Source organism: Mus caroli, chromosome 3 (assembly GCF_900094665.2).
Source record: "Mus caroli chromosome 3, CAROLI_EIJ_v1.1, whole genome shotgun sequence".
Classification (NCBI taxonomy): Eukaryota; Metazoa; Chordata; class Mammalia; order Rodentia; family Muridae; genus Mus; species Mus caroli.
In genome coordinates, this window is record NC_034572.1 from 103,937,681 (window position 1) to 103,950,151 (window position 12,471).

The window sequence follows — 12,471 nt, forward strand, 5'->3', positions numbered from 1 at the left end:
AGCTAAGTGTTTAGTGCTAACGTAATTAGGTTTTGTAGAGTAATGTTACTACTCCATTTTAATTCATCAACCAATTAACAGCAGCTTTGAGGTGACCAGAGAAAGCTGAAGGGAGTGGGATTCCAGCAGTTACTAAAGGTTTGAATGTTTTAAGAGGCCCTTCAAAATTGTCTATCTCTTCTTGTAGAATTATTTTAGAATGCACTCTAAAAGTGTATTAAGGATGCCACTTATCTTATGTAATAGAACTTAAATAACTGTATATTAGTCAATATTAACTTGCTTTCCACAGATGTTATTTTTCAATTTCTAGTTAAATGCAATAGTGGGGTTTCTGCAAGGGGCATGCCTGTGTTTTTCCCTCCTGGTTCTCCGGAAGCAGAATGAAGACGGTCGCCTGTGAGTCACACCGCACCAGGTGTTGAGAAGAGCAGACGTTCTCTGTGTTCCGGAGACTGTTTGGGGAAAATTCAAAATATGGAAGTTGGCATTCTTACTTTTTTTTTTTTCTGACATCATCTTGTGTTTGTGTGCAGTTTATGTGAGGAGTTTGTTGGCATCTACTTTAGGTAACTGAAGAGAGAGAGAAAAAAGCTACTTTTAATGTAAGAAAGTAAAAATAACGTTTAAATAAAAAAACCCCACTTTATATGGAAGTACTCAGAACTTTCAGAATGTTTGTATCAAAAGAAAGCCTTCATGTTTTTTAAAAACAGCACTGAGAGGCTGGAGAGGTGGTTCAGTGGTTAGATGCACTGGTTGCTCCAGCAGAGGACCTAGGTTCTGTTTTCAGTACCCACACAGCAGCTCATAACCACTCTAGTTCCAGGGCATCTGACCTCCAGGGCACTGGCATGCATGTTGCATACAGACACATCCATGCAAAACATCCATACATAAGAAACAAACAAATAAATAATATTGGCTAGAAATCAGTATTGATTTCCTGAGACAAATTATTAGACTCCAGGTAAATTGTTTATAATTAGATTTTGTGTTAAAATCCCAGGGATAACTCTTTTTAAAAATTCTTATATATAATACACACTTCAGTTAGGTTTCCTTTGGGGGGAAAAAAAAACTCTCCTTTTTTAACCTCAGCTTTTCCCAACTCTTGGGTTAGTGGATGTCACACCCTCCTTATCAATAAAGGCTGGGAGTCAAAGTGGTAGGTAAATAACTTATTCAGATTTCTGAAGGTGGACTTTTAAATCATTCTGGATGTTAAATGCATGTAGACAGTTACATATGTTAGGAATATACTATGAAACCCCAAGCTTCCTAGTGTCCTGTTCAATCCAATGAGCACAGAAACTGCCACTGATATTTGACTTAGAAATAAACACTAGGTAAAGTCCAACAGACCCTTTCCCAGGGTGAAGAGCATCCTATTTGGGATCATGTGGTAGAGGAGGAAGAAGATGGAAGTAGAGATCTGATCTCAGGGTTTCCATCTAAAGATTCTTAGACGCCAGTAAAGTCACAGGTCCAGGAAAGGGTAGGTAAGACACAATACAAACCACTGAACTGTGGAGTCTATATCTTCTTCAGTCCATGTGCTCAAGGGTTGCCTTTGTGCTGCCTGCCTACAGGAGGCCAGCGTCCTGTGGGGACATCTAATTAGACTGGATAACTGGGCCAAGGCAGTGGAGGGTAAAGGTGGCCGTTCTAATATTTGCCCTTAGGCTGTGTGATCAGTCATTCCCCCTTCATGATAGGTAAGATAGATTACTTAACTCCCTGTCAACAGCAGAACTTTCTAGATAGCTGACATTTTACCATGCCCCACCCCCACCACATCACTTCCTTTTGAGTTATATACACATCAGTCCTGGGAGGAATGCTACTCCTCCTTTGTAGGGCAGTTGACAGATGCCATGGGATTGCTGTATTGCCCACATTAAAGAACCTTCCAGGAAACAACTAAGAGCTCCAGCCTCAAATATGAATACAACTTAGTCCACCCTACCTGCCTCAGTCCTGTCTCAGAACAGAATATTACAGATTCAAAGAATTCTAGAAAGCAGCACAGAAAACCCTGTAGGCTGATATATTTAAAAAAAAAAGAATGGACTTTTAAAAGAACCAGATTTAAAAGAACATTTCATTTACGTTTGTTATATACCTAAAAGTGAATTTCTATTAAAAGCAGATCACATCACTTCAAGAAATTCAGAGAACTATATCTAAATACACTGAATGCAAGATATTCCTCCTCAATTTAGATTCTTATAGCCTCATAAAGATAAAATGCAGATGAGTTGATCTAAATCAGGCCTTCATTAAATTTCAGAATTAGCTTTCGGAATCCCACGTATTGAATTGTGCAGCGTCTGATTCCTGATCATTGTGACAAAGCTGTGTGACTGGATAATGATAAAGTGCACCATTGCCAGAAATAACACAGTCTGCCTTTGGTTTGTGCTAATAAACTATAAGACAACTTAAACTCCATTTTAATATCAGAAATCCACCTCATTAGAAGTAATCTCACACTCTGTATGCGATCAGAATTTTCATGTGTATTCTTTGGTGAGCTGGGAATATGATTTTCTATTTATGCTTCTAATGTAAATCTGTCATTTCTGGTTGGCCACTCTGGCACTAAGCCAAAGCGCTAATTTATTTCCATCTTTCCCTATTTCTTGTATCAAAAGAGGCTGTTGGTTTGAATAACAAACATCCAATCGACTTGGACGTGGGGTGGCAGGCAGAGCAGGAATTACCTCCTTACCTTTTATTGCCTTCTTTGAATTGGCTTTTCTGGGAACAAAACCAATAAGACATGCTGTTCCTTCATCTAGTTTTGACTCAGGTTATTTATCAGAAGACATTTGTACCCCGCCCCCCCTTTCCCCCAGTTCAGCCGAGACTGGCAGTAGGGTGAAGAATTCAGCCTGGAACGAGGCTTCTGACCTAATACTGTCATTGGTTATTGTCCCACCAAGTCATGTAGGACTTCATTGTCTTTAATCTTCTGGTTTGGCCTCATAATTATTTCTGATTCCAAGAGATGCCATTGCTGACACATTTGTCACCTACAGGGTGGCAGTGTGCTAGGATTGAACATACACTGTTTCAGCCCCTCCAAAACTTCGCAGTGATTCTCCACCCGCCCAGCTCCCTCTGCTGTCATGTACAGTAATTGGCCTAATAAAAGGCAGAAACAAGAATTTATTACACCTTGGGCAGTACTTGAAACAGACTTTATTTTCAGGAACAGCAGTTATGTCTACTTGCTGCTGTATATTTTGATATTTCATTTAAATACTTAGAATATATTCAAAGTCAAATTGCTAATCATTCAATTTCCCTGCTGCTGTCCTGGTTCCCCAGGTGGCCTCTTATGATACTCCATGTAAACACTGTATTTGGAAGGATACATAGATCGGCATCCCTAGAGTCACATGATCACCATAAATCTGTGAAAATAGCATGACTTAAAAATAAAAGTCTCTTAGTGCTCTGCCAACAGGCTTTGGCATAATCTTGGCAATCACTTAGATATTTCTTTCTCTCTGTTTTTGTGGTTATAATTTTTTTCCCCAGGTGGAAAATAGTCTCATATTTTGCAGACGTTGTCCAAGCTAATGACCATCAATCCGTCTTCCTGGTTACTAAAGTTGTCGTCTGATTGTGTTCAGTCCACACAAACATCAGTGACGTGACTAGGAAACTGCTGGGTGGTTGCTCCTTTCGTCTTAAGAAACGGCCATACAATTTCCTGATAACATTTCTGCAGGAATTTTTATTCTTTAAATCTTCCAGTGTTAAAGCAACAAGAAAAACATTTAAAATGTCCTTTGGTGGAATCGTATTACACTTGCTATATGTAAACCGATAGTCTTTGATGCCAGCACGCTCGTTGCCCTTACAGAGAAATCTCTGCACGACACGAAACAAAACCAAAAAGGATAAAAAAAAAAAAAAAATCAAACATCAGTCAGTCTTTGCTGATCGAATTAGATACATTAACGGATTGTCTGGTAACAGAAATTGGCAATAATACAAAAAATCTACATATTACATTATTTCAAGAAAAATAACTTCATTTGAATACAAAAGGATAGATACACTTTCTCTTTTCCTCTAACCACTCTTGTGAAGTGGACGTGAGCTGGCACTGGGACCGCAGTGCTGCTAAAATATACAGGGGTATGACTGGCTTGCGCTTTGGAGGGGGCTGTTACACGTGTGTATCACTAACATCAGACAAAGAAATCTTTCAACCAACAAGGGTTACAGAGCAACGTTCACTAAAGCACAGGTTGGAAGGAATTTGGGGGTGGGGGTGGGGGACTGAAGCAGGCCAATATGGCAGCTTGTAACAGAATTCCTTATACCCACAATGCACCTGACAGCGAAGAATGCTTTTATTTGGTTGGCCCACACACTGAGCAGAGCGGTACTAGGGTGCACCGCGGTAGAGTAGCGAATGTTTTTAGGTTGGTTGATTAGTTTGTTTTCCGTCTTTCTTCTTGGGGGCGCTCTCACAGCCTTTCCAATCCGCAATCAGCTCTGCAGCTGGCAATGAGATTTGCAGTGAGACTAGCAACAGCTGCCAATTCCTCTGGAGTCAATGATGAACAGTCTCAACTCCGATGTGCGCTGTGCTGTCCGGTTCTGAGAGATATGGCTTAGTTCAGTTAGGCCCTCTTCTTTTATACACTGTGTTGGAGTGGGTGTGCGTGTTTTCTATGTCAGTGGCAATCGCTTGGGTTGTGTTTGCTTCCCCACAGCACAGGCCTGTCGGAGGGCTGGGTGTGACCCCTAGAACACCAGGGGACTGGCAGCCCCCAGCAGCATGGTCAGCAGCAGCAGTGCTGGGGAGCCCCGCGGGGGTGCTCCCTGGCCGGAGTCGGAGCCACAGCTGCCCGCCTCTTCGCACCGTAGCTTCTCACAGAGGATGCCGGTGTAGGCGTCTGGGCACGCGCAGCGCACATTGTTCTGGCAGGTCCCTCCATTCTGGCAGTGCAGGAGCTCATTGTCGCAGACATTAGCTGCAGAACGAGGGGAGGGAAAGGGAGGGGAGGAGAAGCAGAATCAATTTAAGTTCATCTGGAACATCATGTTTTCAGCTTTAAAAAAGAAATTCTCTATCGATCTTGTGCTCCCCCCTTCCCTCCACAAACTAAGCATGTGACTCCAATTTCCAAACAAATGTAGTCGGCTGCCTTTGTTTTGATCATATTAGGCCTTTTCATATAGGTTCCCCCTCCCCTTCCCCTGCAATCTTGGTTATTCTCCAGTTCAGGCTATCGAATCTAAGGTAATGCAATGCGCCTGGTTTGGAAATTCTTGTGTACGTGAGACCTGTTGTGACCTCCCAGGTTTTTTTTAAAGGACAAGTGCCTGATACAAGAAAACAGAACCTTGAAGCCAGATGAGTGCCGTTTAAAATGCAAAGCAGTGCTGCTAAAATGACCAACAACCTCTAAGGTCAGGACATCCATCCATCGTCCCTGAACCGATTCCAGCCTTTTCGTGCATGCAAAGAGGCCACAGGGAAGCAGGGGAATGCAGGTTTAGGATGTGAGAAAAGTGGCATGCTCCAAGCAGGCAACAGCCAGATGGAAGAGGAGAAGCTTGTTTCGTGGGAGGCATGTGAGGAAGAGCAGTCACATTTGTCCCTGACAGCCCAGCAGAGTTTTTTATTACCTTGTAAATATGGGGAGTAGAGCCCAAGGTTACCTTGATTTGGGAACAGTAATAAATGCAACGGTGAAACCCTGATTACCAAAATTTCATTACATCCATCAAGGAATAGAATCGGGTTGGAAAATCAAGAAGCAGTTCCTGACTGAAATTCATTCACAGCCTCTGTCACAGAACTTTCACCTCTAATAATTTCTCATATCGTCAAAATTCCCGTTAACCTCATTAATTCAGTGTCTTGTATTCTCTTAGATAATCAAGGTTTCACTGATTTAGCAGAATATTAAATAGAACCCAGGGAAATTAACACAACAACAAAGAAGAAGAGAGCCAAGAACGAACGAACGCTTTCCGACAACATTTGCTGCTTAAGCACTTAGCACATAGACCACTCTGGACAGGGGGCAGGCGGGGCACAGAGCAGAAAAAGGAGCTTTTTAAAATAAATTATAAGTTTTTCATTCAAAAGAATGTCATGGCTCAATTTCTCCCAAGATGACACAAGGATCCACACACACACACTCCACGATGGTGCTATTAAATACAAATCGTTGTTACAAAATAATCCCACCTTCCCCATAATAGCTATAGGTAGCATTTGCTTTGCCTATTAATCATGTTCAATACTCATGTCACCTTGAAGAGGGGCTTTGTCCACACCCACAAACTTAGGAAGGCTCCTGTGTGTGAATGGTTGAGGGAAGGTGGCACTGGGCATCCGTGGAGCTAATAATAAAGCTCTCTAAACAGAGTCCAGTGTGACTACCTTCTTCAACATTCCAGGGCCACATAGAAGACAGGTGCATAATACATCAGTATAATTAGAACTAGTTAATCGTTCATGTTTGAAATGCTGGTACATAAGGCAGTGTCACACGGATTAGAGGCATCAAGCACACAAGCTGCTACTCAGTGGGTAGTTTAGATTGAACCCAAACTATGGTATTTTGTCAGGTTTTTTCGGTTTGTTTGTTTGTGTTTTTGGCACGTCAACATCTGTAGCTATGAAACAAGGTCCCCCATGCACAGGATCATAGGGTAAAATCCTGGTGGGTCTTGTTCTGTTTTGGTTTTTGTCCATTTGGAAAGTATACAGAGGTGTTCAGGATTTTGTTTTGCTTACACTTCAAGAAATATCTGTTTAATTGGGGCAACATGGAATTAACAGATCCAAGTAACCATTTCCATTTAAAGTTAAAGATTCTGAGCACTTCTCGATCTAGACAGCAGATTGCAGAATGGGATATTTCCTTTCATTTGGGCACTAGACGTAGGGAAATATCTGTTCCATCAATATCGATAATTGCTTGCCTTGAATAATTGAGAAGAAATCAATAGTTAATTAAATATCACTCCCCTTTTTTTTTCGAAGCTATTTTTCTTCCTCTTGGACTTGAATGTAAAGCAGCTGTTGAGCAAAGGTTTCTTTCTTTCTTTTTTTTCCTGAGAAGCCAGTGATTAAGTTAAAATTCGATACCTTCTCTACATGTAAATAATCTGCTAGTTGATTTGGATGGTTGTGAGAATTTAATAAATACACAAGGAACAGATGCAGCCCGGGATTAATCATCTCATGGACTGGAGGAGTATATCTTGGATAATATATAAACAGGAAAAATGGAAACTAGCATACATTTTATTAGTTTAAAATTCACTACAAAGCACATTACATTTGGGGTCTTGATAGTGCCCATCCTATTAAAATTCAACAAGTAGAGATTTTTACGGTGCATACTGTACCATCTAATGGCTGAAATCACATGCTGGAGATATATGTAAGTCTAACTAGAGTTCTTACCTGATGTTTATAACCTCATGCTCCATCTTCATGTCATTTAGTACCAAAATTCTGTTGGTTGATGAACAAACTAGATGGTTAAGTATCAACGAGCTCTTCTTCATTATGTAAAACCTTGCACTAAACACCACCGAGACAATAAAACAAATGCAAACCATGATCTCTCTCTCCATAGAGTTCTGGTTTGCTCATGGAGATGAAATACATTACAGAAATGATCTAGAGTTGCTTTCCTTAAAATAGCCTTAGTCGACTTAGCCACTCAGCCAATTGTCCTTGCCAGGTATCTGGCTATGGTTTGTGGTTATCACTTTAACTGCCATAAAGAAGCTTACAATTTGATGGAAAATCAACAAACACAATCAGAGATAATCAGACAAAGTACAAAGAAAGACCACAAAATAAGTATGTGCAAAGCCTTAGGCAAACACCCATGATAGACACCAGTGTCTATGTTTGAGAGATTAGGGGAAATTCTAGAAAAGCAGTTGTACTTGAACAAAGGTACACACACACAAGGCAGATACTGGTTAAAGAGTATCATAGATGGGGAAACTGTATGAGTTAAAGCAAAGAGATGCAAAAGGGCCATGTAGGTTATTATGAAGTTTTCTTTGAACACTGATCTTCTTCACTGATGTTGCAATATTAAAAACAGAAACAAAAACTCTCCATGTTTCCTGCTGGATTTCACCAACACTTGACCCCAGAAAAAGCATAGAGGGAAGGAGAGTATATGTGAAAATATTTCCCTTTTCCTACTTAGTGGATTGTCTTAACAGAACTGCATAGCAAGGGCCCTTCATTTAAGCCTTGACATTTATCCAATCTTATCCATCTTATCCTTTTACCCTTGCTTATCTTTACTCAGAACCAGGTTGTCGTTGAGCCTTGGAGACTCCTGTACCATTCTGCTAGGATATCTCCAAGGGACTACTACAGAGATAGCCAGACATCATCCCTCCTCAGAGATATAGTTATAAGGTAAATGAAGGCTCGCATAAACACTATTATTTTCAAGAGATACAAAGAATCTTCCTTCTTGTAATTTCTTAGTCCCTGAGTAATAGCCACCACCTGTACTTTGTGTCTGATGACAATGACTCTCACCACCGGTAGTCCACATCTCCATAATGAACTGTTATTGACAATGAACCTTGACATAGTTGATGTCCAAGAGTTACTTTGGTACCCTGTACTCATTTCCGTCCTCAGACACCTATTATCCTATTTCCTTTATTAGTGATTTTTTTTCTGTTGAAATACCTAGAAAAGCTTGTTTTCTGACTGGAACTTGATTATGTCCTTAAATGGTGAGTGAGCTGTGGTTGGAAGGCTAGATGCTCACAGACAAAGGAGGCTAGAATTCTAGGGGCATTCTGTCTGTAGTTGTTTTTATATAGACATTGCAGAGTTTGGGAAATGGACAACAGGAAGCTGAAAAATGTAAATGAGTCAGGTAGTGTTTTAAAGGAAAAGAAAAGATGAAATTAGACAAAAATAGACTGGAGAATAGGACATTCAACAGAATGGGCTAGATTGTAGCACCGAGAGGAGAAAGAAGGGCACAACTGAAGGCTGTTTATATAACAAGGGTGAGTGATTTTAATGTGACATTTGACTATGAAGATACATCACAGAGAGATTTATTAAGAAAATGAACCAGAAGAGGAATTCAGTCAGAGAAGGCAATGGATATGTTTGGACGTATTGACTCTGTCTGTAAGTTCTTCTTGAATGTTTTGTTATTATTTGGTAAAACTATATCAAGGTTTAGGAGGCAGTTCATTATGGAGATGGAGAAGTGGAATACCAGTGGTGAAAGTCCTTGTGATTAGACACAAAGTACACACGCTCATGGTAGGAGAGTATCAGTCATGTCGAAGTGAGAACTGAGTCTAGGGCCCTGAAGAGTACTAGCCTCAGCCATATGCAGAGAAAGCAACAGGGTGAAGAATGGCTGGACGAGAAATGTCAACAAAATGCAGTGGTCACATGATGCCATGAAACTAATCATAAAAATGCTTTTTTGTTATGGAAGACCATCCATGAATTAACATATGAAATAGAAGAGGAGAAGGGCATTTGAATTGGGCTGATGAAATGTATAATGTAAGTCTTGAATGACTGAATCAGCCAGAAGGGGTTATGGAATGATTAGAAAAAACACTGGGAAAGATTGAGGCTATCACAATTTATGGAAGTCCCTAGACATCAGCTGATAGGAGTTGGTCCCAATTATTTTGGAGATTAAGACCTTCAGAGGATATTAGGAAATTACTAAATTGCACTTATGTATGTATGTATATATGTATGTATGTATGTATGTATGCATTTCACAACTGGGTAAGTATAGCATGCCATGGGTGGGTAGAGGCCATGGATGCTCGAAATGTCCTAAATTGTCTGGGACAGCTTCCTCTTCTACCAAGAAGAAATTAAAAGTTGTGTAAAGGGTAAAATGATGACCTCTTGGGTTGGAGTACAGACTTGTCAATGAAAGGAAACAGCTGTCCCTGGTGTACACTGGGGAAAAGAGCAGGATACAGATTTGTCAGTTCTAGATCAAAATAACATCGAGTTTTCAGATGCACAGCCATTGGAATGAAAGAACGTGCATGTGGGTAACTCAGAAATGCTAGAGCGGATAGTCTTAATATTGTGTACAGCAACAGCAGAGGAGGATCCAAAGGCATCCTTGCCTTGTGATTTGCTCTTTACTCCCATTGAAGCAGTGGTACTAGCACTCACGGCCACTTTTCAAACAACGTAGACAAGATCTAGATCATATGAGTTTAGGGTAGAGCTTGAGTGGCAGCCCATGCATATTGCACTTTATATAGAAGGGAAGAATCTGGAGAAGCATAGTGAAAGGTCTTAGCAGCACAATGGTCTGTTCTCTTAGATATGGCTGACCCCACATCTGGAAGTTATGGGATCACTTTTTAGGCAATATATTTTATGCTGTATCTCCTAGCTAATGTGATTTTAAACTACATGGATGGGGCAGAGATATCTGTTAATAGCATTTCTGAATTGCTTCCAACTTCTAGAGTTCTACTGACATATGGAGGCCCAAATTTAAATCAGGTCACATAAAAATAAAAGTAGAAATGCCAAAGGTCTAGGCTGAGAGTGAGAATCCTGTTGACATCTATAGCATCATTTCTGTCTTCTCAGGCATAGGAGACTGCTGTGGTTTCAAAGTCTGGCTTCCAAACTCATAGTGAAGTTTAGTGGACATTGTAGCATTCTTAAAAAGTGGGACCTTTCCAAAGTTTTATTAAGAATGAACTAATGCACACATGATGGGCTAATGGGGATTTTTCTTTCAACCATGCAATGCCTTCCAGCGATTTATGATAAAGTACTCGAACTTTATGATAAAAAACCCAGAACTTTAGCTCATAAATAGCTATTTATTATAAATTAGCCTGTGACATTCTGTTCTGGTAACAAAATGAACTAAAACAGAATGTTGCTCTTTAATAATGACGCTCTTTCGTACTGAACTATAGAATCCTTTACATCACAGAGTTCTAGGCATCCGTCATTAGCTTTTGGAGCCGGCATGAGAATGAAACCCTAGGACAGTGTTCATGATCTTTCTGTTCTGCACTGCATGACATTGTAGACTAAGGAGCTGGAAAATCTTTCCTAATGTAATATTTCAGTTAGCTCTCTATCTGGTATCATTTTCTCTATGGAATATTTCAGTTATCTCTCTATTTGGTATTGTTTTCTCTATGGAATATTTCAGTTATCTCTCTATTTGGTATTGTTTTTTCTATGGAATATTTCAGTTATGTCTCTATTTGGTATTGCTTTCTCTGTGAATCGGCTTCTACTGAATTTAGTAATGAGCTACAGAAATGATCTCTGAAAGTACAGTCTTTCAGACTGAATTTACTTGGCGATATTTATTTTAAGTTTATCTAGACATTCTTTTTTTTTTTTTGGTTTTTCGAGACAGGGTTTCTCTGTGTAGCCCTGGCTGTCCTGGAACTCACTCTGTAGACCAGGCTGGCCTCGAACTCAGAAATCCGCCTGCCTCTGCCTCCCGAGTGCTGGGATTAAAGGCGTGCGCCACCACGCCCGGCCTAGACATTCTTTATTGTTATTGACTATAAAGTACTTCGTATTTCAGTAATCAGAAAGCTTCATTTTAAAATCTCTCATAGAACCGTTGTCCAAGGATTGGGTGTGAATCGATACTTGGTTGATACAGTTCTTTCTGTTGTGGTAAAGTCTAAGTCAGATACAGAAAGAGCTGACATTCCTTCGATAATACTGTGACTGGTTTTTGTAGGGTTCCCTTTATTAAATTTTCTTTTTACTGTTGATAAGAGTGATTTATTTATATCATGGCCAATATAATAATACCACATAGGCTGATACCTTCTGAGACTCTAGTCTTTCTTTGGAATGCTTTCCAATAGTGTGCCAAAGATAACCAGAAGACATGGGCAGATATGGTTATTGCATTAATGTGAGACTGAAACAGCTGTGTCGCCAGAAGATGAACTATGAAATCTTGGTGGGTAAGCTGGAGTCAGCAAGGTATTTGAATAGCTCTGCTTACAGCTTTCGTAAACAAGACACAAAAGCAGACAAATAAGATCTCCAAATTGCCATGGTTTATACATCTACTCCTAATTCCACAGGGAGAAAGTAGGAGCAAGCACTATATTCTTTGTTACTTCTGTTTTTACTATGCCTTGGATGAGAAAAGTGAGAAGACGTCACTAAATTATTCAGGTTCTTAAAGATGTTTTGTTTTGTTTTGGTGTGGGGAAGGTTGGAGTGTGAGTATACATGTGTACATGGTGTGGAGGGCATGTAGATGGACATTGTATGTGTATATGTGTGCATGTGATGCATGTCTTTGTGTGCATATGCATGTATGTGTGTATAAATATATGTATGTGCATGTGATGGGTGTCTATGCATGAACAAGTATGCATGTATGTATAATTATGTGTATTTGTGGGTTTGTGTGAATTCGTGTATATAGGTAT

At 40.0% G+C, this 12,471-nt stretch overlaps 1 protein-coding gene across 4 annotated transcripts in view; it reads right to left on the reverse strand.

The window, feature by feature from the left end:
- Nucleotides 1-244: 244 nt before the first annotated feature.
- Ntng1 (netrin G1) overlaps nt 245-12,471 on the reverse strand; it is a 345,729-nt gene continuing 333,502 nt past the window's right edge. For 2 of the 4 annotated variants that reach the window (XR_003836247.1, XR_003836246.1), the window contains 2 exons: nt 2,735-5,000; nt 245-455 (listed from right to left, as the gene is read on the reverse strand). Coding sequence is in view for 2 of the 4 variants with exons in the window: in XM_021157555.1 (XP_021013214.1) it covers nt 4,771-5,000 (230 nt within the window). In the remaining 2 variants the exon portion in view is untranslated. Of the gene's footprint in view, nt 456-2,734; nt 5,001-12,471 lie in introns of those variants that run through there. The other 2 variants (XM_021157555.1, XM_029475564.1) reach the window with 2 other exon arrangements.